We start from the raw sequence: 19,247 nt of genomic DNA, 5'->3' as shown, positions 1-19,247 counted from the left end.
CAGTGGTGATGGTGAGAAATGGTTGGGGAGCAGTAGTTGTAGTGGTCAGTAACGGTGAGTAATGGTGAGTAATGGTGGTGACAAGGAGTGAAGAAGAAGGGCGAGTATAGTAGTGTTAGTGGTGATGGTGGTGACGGTGGTGCGTGATGAATAATGGAGTAATAGCGCGGCAGGGCAATTAAACGACCCCAATCTCTCTGACGCATGCTATAATGAGGTCAGGCCTGTCAACAACAACATTCACCTACTGGATCACAAACATGAGAATCACTCGCGTCTCAGACCACTACATCAGGCGGCTGACCACGTCACTTAAAATCTAACGAACATCCTCGGTAACGATAGTACAGTGTATATATATATATATATATATATATATATATATATATATATATATATATATATATATATATATATATATATATACACACAAAGCGGCAAAGATACATTTATGCTACGGGAAGAGACGGCACTTCGGGGTTCGGGAGTGTGTGCACCAAGAATTTTCAAGATCACAGGGATCCTCGGATGCTGGGGTGACTGACTGCTCCCACTTCAACTATGGGGAGGGCGACCTTACATGCCACTTGTCAGTCATCAGTCTCGTCCATCCTCATGCGCTTGTTGGGGGCATCTGGGCAGGAAAGAGACACGGACATATTCGTTTCCTTGTTCTGGTTCTCGCGATTATGGAGCCACCTTGAATGCCGTTGGGAACAACCCTCAAGACCGCACTTCTTGTATCGTGAGCCGCACTTTCTTGCCGTGTGATCGCGGCCCAGACACATGTAGCAGGCTGGAGCCTTCCTTGCTGCTTCCCAACGCTCCGGAATGGTCATCGCACGGAATGTCCAGCAAGCGAAAAGCGAATGTTGCTCCTCACAAAGGAAGCACGGGCGGCCGGACTTGGCACTTGCGCACTGGCCCTCACGTGTTGGTCTCCTGTCGGCCACTGCAAACTCCCTGGCCTTTCCTTTATGCGTATCAACCGTTTTCTTGCCCTCTGTGTCTTGTTTCAACTTGTTGCTGTATTCGTCACTGTCGTTCTCTCCTAACAGTCTCGCCAAATAGTCTTCCATAAAATCTTTGAACCACTTCAGGTCTGGTCTCGACTTTGATTTACGTTTCTTCTTATACTTGTGCAGCTTGTTCTTGTATCGCAGTCGGAGGTTTCCCGTTAGGCGGCGGGCCATCATTGCCGTGCAGCCATAACTCTCTACGTCTGCATGGCGGCCAGTATACTCAAGGTCGAGGATAATGTCACATATTTTGTCTGTAAAGTCTCTGACCTGTCACACGTCGTTGTCCGGTACGGATGGTCCAGTCATGAGATCTGTTAACGATTCATCAATAAGATTTTCAGTATATACCAGGCTGCGTGCTTCACTGCACCCTTCTTCGGGCCCCTGTCGCACGTTCACCAAGTCCTTCGTCCGTCCAGTACTCGCGTCTGTGGGCATATCTAATTTGGGGTCACGGAGGCACCGATGGAACGGTCGCTGGTATTCCTTTCTCGCGTCGCCTGTGAGCATTGGTAAAGCTGTCTTGGATTTCTCTATTGAGGCGATAATCTTCTGCATCCCCTTTGCCAATGACTTATCAGTGAGAGGCGTCTCCCTTGGTGTAGCGGCGGATGTACTCGATTGTTCTATCACTGGCGCATTTGAAAGTGTGTTTGGCGGCTCAGGCAGCTCCGACTCCTCTCGATGGTAAGACGCCGTGGTCACGCGGGACGATGTAGACGCGAGCAGTGCCCAGGAGTCTAAACATGACAAGCTGTCACCCTTCTCACCTTGACCGTTCCCAGGTGGAGGCAGGTTTTGTGCCATGAACTCCTTCAGGTGATCCATCGCCTTAGCCAGTTCATGTACAATATTTGTGTCTGGACTTGTTCTAATTTGTCAGAGGGTGAAAGCGAGTCCTTCCTGACTCCTAGATTGTACCGCTCTTCGACACGGTCTTGACCCCACGTCCACATCTCTTATTGTGGGTCTCGGCGGCTCCCGTCCCACCTCCTCCTCTTCCCTATCTCCTCTCTGAGTATGGTTGGGGAGTCTGGCGAGGCGTCCCTTGTCTTGTTTACGTCATCTAGAGTTGCTTCAATCTTTGCTCTATGAGTGAGGCACGTTTGTTTGTTAGTCAGCACCCGAGATGGCACGGTTTACTGATCTCTCGGCTGTGTACAAGTTTGCACTCGTGTCGATTAGTGACCGAGGTGGCATGGGATCCCTCTCTGAGGAAAGCAACAAGGAGTTTGCGAGGTCCTTGAAAACTGTTTTCTTGTTCATGTAACTGACAGTACTCAGCTGTTTCTGAGGGCACCCCTACACAGTTCTTACACCCATAACAGTATGTCATGGGGCAACGAACCGAACGCCCCGAAAATCTAAGATACTGCGTCTCCGTTATTAACGTACACACACATGCGACGACATATCAGTCATTACGCTACCCAAACACGATCTGCAAGTCACTATCGCTCGTAACCGCCTAATTAGGCATGCAACGAAATCAGTCTGACCGTTCCCGCACACTCTCACACTTTGGCGTCCACAACACTTGCTGGGTTTGAGTCAGTGTGCAGCGCCTGGGACATACATGTATTCACGCACCATCAAGGCAAGTCGTCGAGTCTCGGCCGGTGTGGCGTCGTCTGCCATCCAGTGTCGTGAGACATTCCATCCTGAACTGCGCATCGCGGAACCCAATCTTTACTATCAGAGAGTAACTAAGTGAAGCATCTGAGTGTAAAAAAGTACCAAGGAGGACCTGAAAAGCGATGCAAAGCGGAACAGGTCACAAGAAGAAGAAGAGTGAGTGTTGATTTCAGTTATATACACACATACGTCATTATTTTCTTTTATAATAATAAAAATAAACTTGGGTAGGACAGATCCCTACAAGCAGTCGACAAAAGACACGGTACCGTGTCGAAATTCACCCACCCTGTGTACGTCTTCAGGATGGGATGGACTATGACGGAGGGACGAGATTAGACGCCACACCGGGGCACTGCATCATCTTCCTCAGCCAGGGTTTCCATAAACACATTCTCTACTCTCCCTACTCGTCACTGAATCGTGGAATGTGCCACCAGTTGCCCGGCGTCTCTTACCAGGGCTCTGTGACACACCGCTAGCCAGCCACTCACTGTTGCTAGTCACTCTCTTGCCGTTAGCCAGTCACGCATTCCCGTGTTGCTGGCTTGTGCCGTGGAAGTATCAGCAAGTTTCCCGTAGAGTTTCCCCGCCGTGGTGCTCCCGGGTCGTAGGGTGCGATAGGGTGCAGCGAGGTTCGTCCTCGTCGTCCTTGGATTGTACACAACACGTTTCCATCATTGCCACCACCCAGGACGGCATAGCAACGAAACGACCCGTCTCGTTGACGCACCATGGGATGTGGCCAAGCCTGTCAACAATACCTAGTTGTTACCTTCAGGATCACAAACATGTAACTCAGACACCCGCGTCTCTGAGCACCAAAACGCTGCTAATCACGTCACTAAACATCTAACTGATGGTCGATAGCTCACCAACTTCCATTATTACATGACGGTGACAACAGCATAGTAAATCTTGACAAAGATGGAAAGATAAAATTATACTACGGCAGGAGACTGCACTCACGTGTTCGGGTTTTGAAACGTCACCTTCTGTTCCTCGTGTTCCCCCTTCGGAGCAGTGAATGGGCGTCCCTAAGCCACGAAGGCCCGGCCTGGTCTCAGTGGTCTGAGTCTGCCTCGTCCCTTGTTTTCACCCCAGGCCCCGTCCACGACACCCATAGGTGGTTAATCAAACGCACCCACCCGGCCACAAGGAGGGTGCTGAGTGGATGCCTTGTCAGGCTCCCAGCCCGGAGGACGCGGGCAATGTCAAAGAGTAACATGTCGGGACACTCTTTTGAATAAAACCGTCCCTTCCCGCGCATGACGTATTCTGGGCTGGAATTCACAATCGTACACACTAACTACGAACTAACATAACTACGCACTGTTGATTTAGCGACCGACGTTAGCGTCAGGCTGGGGTACACTGAGCCGAGAGCTCAGTCGCTCTTTCGTGTGTGGTGTTGCGGTCGTGTCCGCTCGCCATCGCGATACTTCTCCCCATCGACGCCATGCCCAACACTTGTGCAGTTATATATATATATATATATATATATATATATATATATATATATATATATATATATATATATATATATATATATATATATAATATGCAAAATTACAGATTTACGATGACAGTGATGTCACTAATATAGCCTGTCTGGTGCAGCATCAGATAGTATCCTCTGCTGTAATCAGGGGTGATGCCAGACATTGTAGACATCGGGGACTTAAACCCTGTCTGAGAAAGGGGAGGGGTCCGGGTGTATGCTCCCCTGGGAAAAAAATAAAAACAACCCCATAGATAGTGACTTCTGGGGACTAAAGGGACTTTGGTATAATGACAAAATTGATTTATGATAGAACTAGACTAGAAGTAGACTAGAATCAAGTTACTGTATAATGAATTAAGTAAAAAAAATATATCAACACCTTAAAACCTTAAAAAAATATCTGGGGCTTTTGATGAAAGATCTGGGGCTCAAGCCCTAAAAGCCACCCTCCCCCGCCGCCTATGGCTGTAATAAATGAGTGGGCCCGAAGAGTTTTATAACTATAATTGTTGTAGCAGTAGATGTCCTACCTTACCCTCATGTTTACTGAATTATGAAACTCATGTGAAGAGCAAGGAAACCATACAAGTCTATCGTTAAACCAGTTTTCCATCCTAACTTTTCATAAACGAATTGTTAAAGCGATCGATTCTTGATCGTCATGAAAATTTACCTATTACTAAGCCTTCACACTAAAAACATCAACCTATAACACTACATTGAGTGTGGTAACAAAAATTTAATGTAAGAACTAAATAAACATTAAAAGTTGACATTTTACTGTAGTCTCTGCTCAAGCATTACTTCATCCATTTTCTGTCATCGCTACCCCATGATACGTCACAGCTATACCTCCCATTCCTCCCTCATCCTCCCTCCCCCCCGATGCGCGTGTCCCGACATTCCGTATATTGACATTACCTCATCCTCCCTCCCCCCCGATGCGCGTGTCCCGACATTCCTTATATTGACATTACCTCATCCTCCCTCCCCCCCGATGCGCGTGTCCCGACATTCCTTATATTGACATTACCTCATACTCCCTCCCCCCCGATGCGCGTGTCCCGACATTCCTTATATTGACATTACCTCATACTCCCTCCCCCCCGATGCGCGTGTCCCGACATTCCCTATATTGACATTACCTCATACTCCCCCCCCGATGCGCGTGTCCCGACATTCCTTATATTGACATTACCTCATACTCCCTCCCCCCCGATGCGCGTGTCCCGACATTCCGTATATATACACACACACACACACACACACACACACACACACACACACACACACACACACACACTCCTTTTTTCTCCACCCTTCAATTCCCCTCCCATTTCTCCACCCTTACCTCCCACCCCCCTCACCCCCGCCCCTTCCCTTTCCTCTTCATCCCCCCCCTTCACCTCCCATCTCCAGTCACTCCTCCTCTCCCATCCCCCCTTTCCCCTTCCTCCCCATTCCCTTCCTTTCCCTTCCCCCTTTACTCTTCCCTACCTTTCCCCACACCTATTCTTCCCTCTATCTTCCCTTCTCTTTATTGCAAGGTATGAGCTAATTCCCCTCTCTCCCCCCCTTCCCCTCATCTTCCAGACATCCCCTTTCCTTTTCCCCTTTCTCCTTCTATCCCCCCTTCCCCCCCCGGATCATCTTCCCCTTTCGTATTTTACAACTTTTCCCCCTCTCTTACCCCTTCCCCACATCCAGACACCCACTCTCTTCCCCTCTCCATTTTCTCTCTCCCTTCACTTACCTTCCCTCCCCATCATAGGGAATTGGTTATTTTCCCCTTTCTTTCCCTTCCCCTAATCCTCAAACATCCCTTCCCCATCTCTCCCCCCCCCCCCCTCTCTATCTCCACACACCTTGCACCTTCCCTCCACTTCCATTCCCCTCATCCTCACCCATCCTCTCCCCTTCTCTCCCTTCCCATCACCTCTTCCCTTTCGCCCCTTCCCTTGCCCTCCCGATATAAGGTATGGGTTATGGGTATTGGCTATTTCCCTCCCCCTCTCCCCTTCCCCCTATTTCCCTCCCCCTCTCTCCTTTCCCCTATTTCCCTCCCCGTCTCCCCTTCCCCTCATTCTCAAGCACCCCCTCATTACCCCATTTCCTCTCACTATCCCTTCCACCTTCCCCTCCCAATTGCTACCCATCCCCTCCTTGTGACACCCCTTTCCCCTCTTCCCCCGTCCCTTACATATCCCATCTCTCCCCTTCCCCTCCCTCTCTCCCCTTCCCCTCATTCTCAAGTACCCCCTCACTTCCCCATCTCTCCTCACTATCCCGTCCCCCTTCCCTTCCTTTTGACACCCCTTTCCCCTCTTTCCCCGTCCCTTACGTATCCAACATCTCTCCCCTTCCCCTTCCCCTCATTCTCAAGCACCCCTTCACTTCCCCATCTCCCCTTACTATCCCTTCCCCCTTCCCTTCCTTTTGACACTCCTTTCCCCTCTTTCCCCGTCCCTTACGTATCCCAACATCTCTCCCCTTCCCCTCCCCCGCTCCCCTTCCCCCCTTACCTTCCCCTCCCTGTTGTAAGGTATGGGCCTGGTGGAGCCGTCGAGGGCGTGAATCATACGGGCCCGCATTGGGATCCCATGGCGCTGGACGACCTGCTCCTCGACCCCCGCCGCCCGGAGCCCAGTTCGACCCCGCACGCTCATGGCCAAGTTGATGCTCCTCCCTGGCACGTGCTCCAGCTGGCGGATGTCTGCGGAAGGTGAGGTGAGGTGAGGGATGTTGGAAGGGATGGGAGAGAGATCGATGGAGAGTTAGATATGGATACAGTGATAGAGGTAGACTGATTAAGGTAGACTGATTGAGGTAGATAGATAGGTAGATACAGATGCAGTGGTTGGGGAAGAAGGTGAGATAAGGGAAGCTGAATGGAGAGGGAGAGAAGGATGGAGATATGGATAGATAGACAGATAAATTGATGTCTGGGGAAGATGAGAAGAGATGCGATGAGAGGGATGCTGTGGGAGAGAGAGAGAGAGAGAGAGAGAGAGAGAGAGAGAGAGAGAGAGAGAGAGAGAGAGAGAGAGAGAGATGAGATGAAGGATGCTGAAAGGGGAAGGGAAATACGGAGGAGATAGAGATGCTGGAAAGGAAAGGGAGAGAGATAGGTGTTTAGGGAGGATGAGAAAAGACTGAGCGATGTGTTGAGGGAAGATAGATAGACAGATAGATAGTGATTGAGAAAGAGAGTCATCATCTATTATTATGACCTTTTGTTATTTGTCACGTCAGTTTATTTTCCTCCTCCAATTGTTGTCTAGCCCGCACTCACTTCTATGCTTTCTCTCCTCCCTTCCTCTCTCCCTCCCTCCCTCCATCCTCTGTCGCTACACTGAGACAGTCTACACACACACAGGATAAAGTTACGCGTAGGCTTAATAAATGAAAGGAGTTACTGTTCTACTACTACTACTACTACTACTACTACTACTTCAAATCTCAAGCAGTGACCACCTGTATGATGAATAATGAAGTCAAAGGTTTACCGTAAAGATCAAGATACAAACTCCAGCTTCTCCTATTCAACTACAAAAGACAGGATTTCGTTCTTTTATATCTGAGTCTACGCCTAAAAGACCTAATAGAGTCGTTTGGGGCAGCAATGTAATCTTTAGTAGCCGAACTGAATAGCGAGGGTTTGGCAACGGTTAGCCAAGACACCGGACAAGATCGCTTTCTCTATCCATACAAGACGAAATGTAGCTGGAGCACTTTCGATTCGATGCCTCACTATTATCATCGTGTTTTGAGACATGTTAACCTTGAAACTTGGAAGTGAAGTCAACGGTTAACCAAGAAAGTGTAAGGAGAGGCGGTGGCTGAACGGTATTTTTTTTTTTTTTTTTTTTTACGTCGCGGCCTATAGGCGGAAGGGCTTTTTCCCGGTGGGGCTTGATGGTCGGCCCAAGGCTTCTTCCCGGTGGGTCCTGATGGTCGGCCCAGCCCGTTCTGGCGCAGGCGAGTGTTTATAGTGGCGCCATCTTGCATTGGCTCATGCTGCCCTCCCGGAGCTCATCTTTAATCCTAGAATCTAGAGTCCGGGTTGATAGGTGGTCTTCTGGACAGCATGTGGGTAGTTTTAAGCCACTCGGCGGCGGCTGAAAAATCCCAGCTTGGTGGCACCGGGCGGGGATTGAACTCGCGTCCTCCTGAACACGGTGGTGTTACTCTGTCGATTCAGCCACCGCTTCACACTGTGCCGACTCTGGCCACGACAACCCAGCCACTCGGGGTATGCGAGGTCTTGGGTGTGAAATGTTGATGTGAAAGGGTTGCACATCGTCTTTCTGACCATGTGCAACCCTTTCACATCAACATTTCACACCCAAGACCTCGTGTTCCCGGGGTCGCTGCGTTGTCGTGGCCCGAGTCGGCACAGTGTGAACGGGGATTTTGTTCGCGGCGTCTGGAGGGCCCGGGTTCGCGTCCCGCCCGCCCGCCGCTACAAGCTGCCATTTTTCAGTCATCGCCGAGTGACCAAACACTCCCAACATGCTGTCTTGAAGATCACCTATCAACCCGGACTCTCGGTTAACTCTAAAAAAGGATCGAAGATGAGTTCCCGGGGGGTAGCATAATCCAAGAGAGATGGCGCCACTATAAACACTTGCCTGCACCATAACGGGCGGTGGCCAACCAACAGCCCACCAAGAAAGTCTACCGGCGCCATAGACAAAAAAAGAAACGAGTAGAGTTGAAGTACTACCTTCAATTCTATACCTAAAGGACATAATTAAAGTGTTTTCGGACTAATAAGAAATAAGAGCTTTAGTAAAAACAACCGACGAAGCCAAAATCTAATTATAAGTTATAAGTAGATTTTGGACGATGCCTCCTACGCCGCCACAAAGAACAGAGACGGTGTACAATGTCACTTCAGACGTGACACACACAGTGCTTGGAGGCGAAGAGCAGCCCTGAAGCGTGTTGGTGAATAATGATTTAATAGTCAGCGGTTGACCCAGAACTGACAAAAAACCTCATATGCGGTTACAAAGACGGGACGTGAATGACATGACTATCTTAAGTGTTTCGAAGCTTATAATATCCCTGACGCGTGGACATTCCTGTCGAGCTATCTTTTATTTTGCACCCAAGAGCATATTTTCACATGCTTTTGGCTCTCACAACTATCACTAGGCTCATAAAACTACCCATGGAAACGCCTACAACCTCTACGTGAGCTTCAGCAAAGGTGGTGTGCAAGACCCGAAATGATTAAGAGTATGGGCCCGGCGCAGTGTTCCTCCCACTCTAACCTGCCCTTAAGCAAGATTAAATAAAAGGAGATCAACCATGGCCGTCTAGAGGGCTATGGGTCAGCCCACGCGCAGCGGTGACGTCAATGAGAGCGGTTCCATACCCCCAAAATTGCCAGTGATCGCTAGCTACTTTAACTAAAACTGAGTCAACTGTTGAAGCGATGGGGACTCGCACACTCTAAAATCTCTCACGTGATAAATCATGATGCACTGTGCCTATATTCTACAAGACATTGATCCCAAGTGTTTATACTAACATTTTTCATGTGAAGTGGTGAGAAACACTCTACCATTCAGGTATTATAAGCTAATTACTCGCAACTAAGCTTACACCATTCTCCCATTTTTTTTTTTTTTAATCTCCTGCCGCATGAATGGCTTGAGCCATTTTTACAACAGATTCCACGACGACTAATGTTCAATCTGGCAAGTACCGAACTGAATCTAGTCAGTACTACTCGTGGTAAAGAGATATTTAAAAGGCCGAAACCCGCATGATGCCGAAAGGAGAGGCTGAGGGGCCGAACTAAACCTCACCAAGGCTTACCAATACAAAGGGCTGTAGCTATAGAACACTGGGGAGAAAGAAAGAGTGGAACACCTAATTGTAGAATGTAGCAACTACGAGAGGCAGAGAGGGGAGTTAGTTGCAGAATTAGTGATGGTGATAGGTAGGGAGAGCCGATCAAAAGCGATACAGGTCAAAAGAAGAAGCTTTGTTTTGGTTTGGAACGCCAAGTCATATAAATCTTCCTCCAAGGTATAAATACATATGAGCAAGTAAAGTGTGTGCCTAAAACTGATAGAACAGAAGTTTTTTGTAGACCATAAAACAACGAACAACAGGTCGTAGATTCTGCAGCGGTGCAACCGAAGATTCATGATTTCATTTACCATAATACCGCTAGTGAGTCGAAGATTACTGAAGAAAAATGTTCTTAACATTCATAACTTTGTTTTGAATTACATTGGGATAAGCAAAATATATATATATATTTTTTTTTTTGTAGACCCATTTTTCTGTACCAAATTATGCTTTCCAGATAATCTGGCATCTTTTTTCGAGGAATGGAACTGTTCTACTTGGACTGCTGGGAGGAGCATCCTCTCGCTCGAAAGAATTCGGCCTGAGCGGGGCTCGAACCGCCGCCTGTTTGGCCGTGAAGCCTTGCAGCGCAGCGCTCTACCGATTGAGCTACCGGAGCGGTGTGTGTGTGTGTGTGTGTGTGTGTGTGTGTGTGTGTGTGTGTCACACACACACACACACACACACACACACACACACACACAAGCAAACAAATGAGCAAACAAACACACTCAAACAACTGATAGTTTAGTAACCGTAGAATGCAGTTAAGTTACCAGTACTAGTTCAACACTCGGGCTTATATATGCTCGCAAATAACTTTTTAATACAAGAAACTTTTAAACCTCATATCTTTGTTAATTAGTCAAAATCTGAGGCTGTACGCTCATGGTAGAAAAGCCTCGTCAGACCACCAACAGGGTCATAAAAAAACTACCAGTGGAAATATCACAACTCGCACGAAAGCCTTGTCCAATATTACTATATAGACCTTGGCCTTGTCGACGTTTGGGCGCCCAAATGTTTAAGAATGCGGGATGCCGTCGCCTGCTGGCGCCCTCCTCCATAGATTGCGCCCTCCCTACAGGGGAGAGCACGGGCCTTTGCCGATGGCGGCCTGTAGCAGGGTGCCGACAGACCGACTCTATCGGCGACCGCAATCTAGCCGACCAAGTCCGTCTGTCGACGAGTACTGGCGTGTCTCCGGCGCCCTCCGCAACCAGTGTTACGCCGACAGACTCTGAGGGCGTTTAGAGGTTATGCAAACATCTAATCCTGTCGGCCTCATTAGTTCGCCTCTCAGTCCCATTACTAGTAGTAGTAGACCGCTGAACAGAGGACATCCCCCCCCCCCCCCATCTCTCTCTCTCTCTCTCTCTCTCTCTCTCTCTCTCTCTCTCTCACACACACACACACACATACACACACACACACACACAAAGCGAGTGTCCTTCACACGCGCGACGCAGCACCAGGGATGGAGTATTCGTATTCGTTTTGGGTGTATTGGTATTCGTATTCAAATAATTACTGATAGAAAAAGTATTCTCATTCGTATTGGAATACAAGGGAAAAGTGAAAGTGTTGGTATTTTGCGAATAATCTGACAAATACTTGATTTTTTTATAAGAAATAACCGCCGTTGTTCCCTACAACTCCAGCCTCCTGGGCGGACGAGTAATCGTCGTGTATAGCGCAGGTTCATGAGCTCATTTTACTGATGCATAACTTTAGAACAGTGCTTTACCAAGTTACGTCAAGAAGTTATTTTCAATGAATAGTGTTCATGAATGTATTCATGAACACTTTCAACAAGTATTCGTATTTGTATTCAAATTAAATCCATTTCAGTGTATTCGAATTCGTAGCCGCAGTCGTCCGAGTTTTAAGTGTTCATACTCGAATACACAACTCTTGTATTCACTTCGTCCCTGTCCAGAAGTCTTGTCAAAGCATCACTAGGTTCACAGAAGGACCCACGGGAATGTGACACGACCTCCACGAAAGCCTTCTCCAGTGTGAGTGAGCGAGCCCCCAAGGGCCCCAAAAAGTTTGAGAATATGCGTCCAGGCAGTGCTCCACCTCGCCGCCTGGCCGTCATCGTCTCTGTGCCCAGACTTGCACACTCTGAGCTGCCGCTGTTCCTTACCCTGAACCCCGGAGTGGCCATGGCAACCACAGACGAAGTTAGAAGAAAGTTAAAGATTAATGAGCAGGAGGAGAAAAAAGGCCTTAATATAAACCTTATCATGTTCAGGCGATTTCAGACAAAAAAAAAAAAAAAATAAATAAATAAATAAATAAGTGAATAAATAAATAGCTCAGACATTATGTGAACAGCCACCAGTCTTGTTTGATTTGTTGATCTGTTCGTCTTTCTATCTGCCTGTGTATCTCTTGTCTGTCTGTTTGCGTGTATTTATAGCTGTCTGTCTATCTGTTCTTTTCTTCTGTTTTCTTGTGTATTTCTGTCTGTCTGTGTATTTATCTGTATGTATGTAAGTCTGTCTGTCTTTCTGTCTGCCTCTGTAACCGTATCTGTCAGCCTGTCTATGAGTATCTATCTATCTATCTCTTTTTCTGTGTCTGTCTGCCTGTCTGTCTGTGTATCCCTATCTGTCTGTCTTTTTATCTGCTTATGTATCTACCTTTCTGTCTTTCTCTGTCTATATCTTTGTCTGTCTTGTATCCTTGTGTGAGGGGGGTCTGTGTCTGTCTGTTTGTGTGTATGGGGCCTGTCTGTGTTTGTGGGGGAGTCTGTCTGTCTGTCTGTGTGGGAGGGAAGTCTGTCTGTCTGTGTGGGAGGGAAGTCTGTCTGTCTGTTTGTGGGGGGGCTCTGTCTGTCTGTCTGTGTGGGAGGAAAGTCTGTCTGTCTGTGTGGGAGGGAAGTTTGTCTGTCTGTGTGGGAGGGAAGTCTGTCTGTCTGTTTGTGTGGGAGGGAATTCTGTCTGTCTGTGTGAGGGAGGGTCTGTCTGTGTGTGTGTGGGAGGGTCTGTCTGTCCGTCTGTATGGGAAGGAAGTCTGTCTTTGTGTCTGTGTCTGTCTGTCTGTGCCTCACCTTGGCGGTACTCATACAGGTGAACCTCGTATCCTCGCTTCGCCATCATGCAGGCCTCCAGAGTGCCGACCTGGGGGGGTGGGGGATTATTATTATTATTATTATTATTATTATTATTATTATTGGTAGTGGCTATCATTACTGTTGTTTCTGTTTGTGTTAGTGTTATTTCTACCAGTACTGTTACTACCATCATTATTACTATTATTCAACTCTTACTTTAATGCTGCCAAACTCATTTTCTATCACTTTTCTATTACAGTTCTTCCTCCTCTTCCTCCTCCACCTATTCCTCGTCTTTTTCCTCCTCCTCCTCCTCTTCCTACTACTACTACTACTTCTACTGGTTGTGGTGGTGGTGGTGGGAGTGTTAACAGGAATAATAATACTAATGATTTCGGCACTCCATAATTGATACCCCACGTCGATCAAACCCAACACCTGAACATTTGAGTCACGTGTAGCCAAATAAAAAAAAGGTTGGATATATATTTTTTGTGAAGTCTTTGCAATGACTCACTGATTTCTACTTAGCCAACTTGACCTACCTATATACTTTACCTCACCCTACCCCACTCTACCCTACACTACCTTACCTTAACCTGTCCACGCATCCATATACTGCCCACTAACCTATAATTTTAACTTACCCTCGTGTCTATAACGGGCTACTGACCTACCTACCCTAACCTACCCCACCCGACCCTACCAATTTTACCTCCTTACCTTACCCTACCTTACCTTGCCTTGCCTTACCTCACCTTACATAACCTAACCTAACATAACCTACCCTACTCTATACCAAACCTAACCATACCTTACCTACCTTACCCTACCCTACCTTACCTTGCCTTACCTCACCTTACATAACCTAACCTAACATAACCTACCCTACTCTATACCAAACCTAACCCTACCCTACCTACCTACCTTACCTTACCTTACCCTACCTTACCTTGCCTTACCTAACCTTACCTTACATAACATAACATAACATAACATAACATAACCTACCCTACTCTATACCAAACCTAACCCTACCCTACCTACCTTACCTTACCTTACCCTACCTTACCTTGCCTTGCCTTACCTCACCTTACATAACCTAACCTAACATAACCTACCCTACTCTATACCAAACCTAACCCTACCCTACCTACCTACCTTACCTTACACTACCTCACCTAACCTTACCTTACATAACCTAACCAAACCCTACCTTACCTAACCATACCTTCCCTAACCTTACCTTACATAACCTAACCTAACCTACCCTACTCTATACCAAACCTAACAGTACCCTACCTACCTTATCTTACCTTACCCTACCTTACCTTGCCATTCCTAACCTCATCTTACATAACCTAACATAACATAACATAACCTACCCTACTCTGTACCAAACCTAACCCTACCCAACCTACCTTACCCTACCTTACCTTGCCTTGCCTTACCTAACCTCACCTTACATAACCTAACATTACCTAACATAACCCACCGTACTCTACACCAAACCTAACCCTACCTTACCTTACCCTACCTTACCTTGCCTTACGTAACCTTACCTTACGTAACATAACACAACATAACATAACCTAACCTACCGTACTCTATACCAAACCTAACCATACCTTACCTACCTTACCCTACCCTACCTTACCTTGCCTTACCTCACCTTACATAACCTACCGTACTCTATACCAAACCTAACCATACCTTACCTACCTTACCCTACCCTACCTTACCTTGCCTTACCTCACCTTACATAACCTACCCTACTCTATACCAAACCTAACCCTACCCTACCTACCTTACCTTACCTTACCTTACCTTACCTTACCCTACCTTACCTTACCTACCCTACTCTATATCAAACCTAACCCTACCCTACCTACCTTACCTTACCTTGCCTTACCTCACCTTACATAACCTACCCTACTCTATACCAAACCTAACCCTACCCTACCTACCTTACCTTACCTTACCCTACCTTACCTTACCTTGCCTTACCTCACCTTACATAACCTACCCTACTCTATACCAAACCTAACCCTACCCTACCTACCTTACCTTACCTTACCTTACCCAACCTTACCTTGCCTTGCCTTACCTCTCCTTACATAACCTAACATAACATCACATAACCTACCCTACTCTATACCAAACCTAACCCTACCCTACCTACCTTACCTTACCTTGCCTTACCTTACCTCACCTTACATAACCTAACCTACCCTACTCTATACCAAACCTAGCCCTACCCTACCTACCTTATCTTACCTTACCCTACCTTACCTCGCCTTACCTTACCTTACCTTACATAACCTAACCTAACCTACTCTATACCAAACCCAACCCTACCCTACCTACCTTACCTTACCCTACCTTACCTTACCTTACCTTACCTTACATAACATAACCTACCGTACTCTATACCAAACCTAACCTTACCTTACCTTACCCTATCTTACCTTGCCTTACCTAACCTAACCTAACCTAACCTAGCCAAACCTAACCCTACCCTACCTTACCTTACTTTACCTTACCTAACCATACCTTCCCCTACCCTACCCAGGTATTCATATACTGCCCACGAACCCATAACAGATCTCACCCCAAATAGAGAATATAAAAACAGTCTTGTAAGGCAGTAATAGATAGCGAAACGTATTTGGTCATGCTGTTTTAGAGACAGAATCGCTTCGTCTCAACATACTGCCCACTAAACATGTTTCGCTGGTGCTGAAGGGCTGCGTGACAGCTGTGGTATGTAGTGTGATCCAATGATTTCTATCTTAAAACCGTGACCAAATGTGTTGCGCTACTTATCTCATTGACTTACTGCGCCTTATATAAAAAAATATGCAAAACGTCTTAAATTACGGTAGAAGAAGAAGAATATAATGAAGAAGATGAAGATGATGAAGATGAAGATGATAAGAAGATGATAAGAAGATGATAAGATGATAAGAAGAAGATAAGAAGAGAAGAAGAAGAAAAGAAGAAGAAGAGAAAGAGAAGAAGAAAAGAAGAAGAAGAGAAAAAGAAGAAGAAGAATAGAAGAAGAAGAAAAGAAGAATAAAAGAAGAAGAAGAAGAAAAGAGGCAGAAGAATAAAAGAAGAACAAAAGAATAAAAGAAGAAAAGAGTAAAAGAAGAATAAAAGAATAAAAGAAGAATAAAAGAAGAAGAATAAAAGAATAATAATAAAAGAAGGAGAATAAAAGAAGGAGAATAAAAGAAGACGAATAAAAGAAGAAGAAGAAAAGAAGAAGAAGAAAAGAAGAAAAGACGAAGAAAAAGACATGAAAAAGAACACGAATTAGAAAAAAGATTACAAATACGTGACAAATGAAGGAAGAACAAGAACGAGAACAATAATAACAAAAAAAACACAAGAGCAAAAATAAAGGTCGACCATTAGAATGCCATCAAGATAGCCCAAACTATAGACGAAGTAAATTAAAGGTCTTTGGCATAAACGAAACAAAACCAAACTGTAGAAGAGGCGTAACTTAACTAAACCAAACACTCCCCAATAACTTTTTCTTTTTCTTCTTTCTTTATTAATTTTGAATCTTAAGTAAAGCACATTTCTTCGTTTTGCTAATCTCTCTCTTCCCTTTCTTCTTTCTATATTAACTTTTCTTCTACCTTCATATATTTCTTCCTCCTGCAGTAGAAAGTTAATTAATATAGGAAAATGAAAAGGAAGTGAGATATTACGATGAAATGTGCAATATGATGTATGAATGAAAATTACTTCTTCTTCTTCTTCTTCTTCCCAGCTTTTCCCTATTCGGGGTCGCCGTTGTGAATGAGCCTTCTCCACGTATTTCTGTTGTTGGCCATCTCTGGGTTTAAATTCTTCTCCCTTAGATCTCCGTTTATGCTATCAATCCACCTTCGTTTGGGCCTTCCTCTTCTTCTATTTCCCTGCACTTCCATTTCCATGACTTCCCTTCCTACATGATCTTCCCCAACTCTTCTTCTCAAGTGTCCATACCACCTCAATCTTGACTCCTGGATCTTCTTGGAGATTTCAATTACTTTCACTGTTCCTCTTATATATTCATTCCTAATTCGATCTCTTCTGGTGACTCCTACCATCCATCTCAACATCTTCATTTCCGCCACATCCATCTTCTTTTCTTCGTTCTTCTTCAGAGGTGCTGCTTCAAGCCCATACGCCATTGCAGGTCTGACCACTGCTTGTGAACTTTACCCTTCACTCTTACTGGTACCCTCCTATCACATATCACACCAGAAACTTTCCGCCAGTTATTCCAGCCACATTGGATCCGGAAATTCACTTCTTTTTCCATCTCCACTGTCTCGTCTACCATTGATCCCAAGTACTTAAATGTTTTCACTCTCTTCAACATTTCACCATTTAGTCTAATTGTGGCCTGTTGGTCGCCACTTGTATATGTATGAATGAAAATTACTAAAGTATAAAAAATAAGAGGAAGAAGAATAGCAGAAGAAAAAATGCAAAGAATGAGAAACGAAGGAATTTGAAGAAGAAAAAGAAGAAGAAGAAGAAAGGGGAGGAAGAGAAGATGTGCAACACGAAAGAAATAAAAGAAAAGCAAGAATAACCACATAATAAAGAACAAGAACACAACTAACAGAAACAACGATTGGAGGAGGAAAAAGAAGAAAACAATGACAAAAACAACCAAAGAATTCAACACGAAGATCAGCAGATGAATGGCGCAGTCTCGTGGTCTGTGTGTGTGCGCGCGTGTGTGTGTGTGTGTGTGTGTGTGTGTGTGTGTGTGTGTAGGCCTAGGGTAGCGGCTTTAACATTGTATTCCACCCCAACGTTCACATGGAAACTTATCTTAACACCTCATCACCACCACCATCATCACCATCACCACCACCACTATCCCCAACTATTACCACCACCTAACCATCACCACCACCACCTAACCATCACCACCACCACCCCCATCATCACCACCACTATCCCCAACTATTACCACCATCACCACCACCATCACCACCACCACCACCATCACCATCATCAGTTTTCCCACCACCACCACCACCACCACACTCACCAGTCCTGCCCCAACCACCGCCACCGTCTTGTTCTCCGTCGGCGCCATCAGACAGGTAAACGCACACACGCACAGGTAAACTGGAACACACACAAACGCACACGGATGTAAAGTTATGTGTACGGAGCTAGATATACGCACACCCAGTCACAATACCGCCGCGCACACACGTACACACGACCTCACACACCACGCGTTAGACGAGGACTGGACTGGACACACACACACACACACACACACACACACACACGCGCGAGCCCTTGTGTAACGCAAAGATGAGGGTTGCCATGTGCGTTTGTATGTGTGTGTGTGTGTGTGTGAGACTTTTTATGGTTATGTATCTTTTGTATTATCCAATTGAGAGAGAGAGAGAGAGAGAGAGAGAGAGAGAGAGAGAGAGGTTATCGAGATGAGAAATCCTATCCAAGATTATATTATTCGTAAGGATTCTCTCTCTCTCTCTCTCTCTCTCTCTCTCTCTCTCTCTCTCTCATCTTCAGTGTCCTCTGTAACCACTATCCTCCTCCTCCTCCTCCTCCTCCTCCTCAGCCACAATCCTTCTCTTCCTACAAAACCACGACCTTTCTTTTCTCCTCCTCCTCCTCCATCACGTGAGTCTCATCTTCTTACCTGTATGAAATGTCACACCTGTACGCACGTTGCCTGAGAGAGAGAGAGAGAGAGAGAGAGAGAGAGAGAGAGAGAGAGTAAATATGGACCGACGCATAGACCTTGAGAGAGAGAGAGAGAGAGAGAGAGAGAGAGAGAGAGAGAGAGAGAGAGAGAGAGAGAGAGAGAGAGAGAGAGAGAGAGAACAAACAAAACAATCAAACAACACATTCACAACTCAGGAAAAAAACACCAAAACCTAAACAGCGAACAAACATAAAACAAACAAACAAACAAACAAACAAAGGGAGATAAAATACTGCTCTGTTATTGGTCCTTGTGTTGCCACGCCCGCCGCGCCGACCAATCACGAGGCTCGGAGGCTGGAGAAGTGTTTGTGCGTGTTTGTGTGTGTGTGTGTTTGGCGTGGTTTGTTTTTGTCCTTGTTCTTTTTGTTTGTTTTTTGGTGAGATGAAGGTTGCT

At 46.0% G+C, this 19,247-nt stretch overlaps 1 protein-coding gene across 1 annotated transcript in view; it reads right to left on the bottom strand.

Moving 5' to 3' along the window:
• The window catches only part of LOC127000602 (kynurenine 3-monooxygenase-like), a 29,646-nt gene extending 11,270 nt beyond the window's left edge, over nucleotides 1–18,376 (bottom strand). The window contains exons 1-3 of the mRNA XM_050864529.1: nucleotides 18,156–18,376; nucleotides 13,088–13,157; nucleotides 6,684–6,874 (exon numbers count right to left, since the gene is read on the bottom strand). Coding sequence (XP_050720486.1) covers nucleotides 6,684–6,874; nucleotides 13,088–13,157; nucleotides 18,156–18,203 — 309 coding nt within the window. The 5' untranslated portion in view covers nucleotides 18,204–18,376. The remainder of the gene's footprint in view (nucleotides 1–6,683; nucleotides 6,875–13,087; nucleotides 13,158–18,155) is intronic.
• Between the last annotated feature and the right edge of the window lie 871 nt (nucleotides 18,377–19,247).

The sequence above is a fragment of the Eriocheir sinensis genome, chromosome 19 (assembly GCF_024679095.1).
Source record: "Eriocheir sinensis breed Jianghai 21 chromosome 19, ASM2467909v1, whole genome shotgun sequence".
NCBI lineage: Eukaryota > Metazoa > Arthropoda > Malacostraca > Decapoda > Varunidae > Eriocheir > Eriocheir sinensis.
This window is presented reverse-complemented; position numbering and strand designations above follow the sequence as displayed.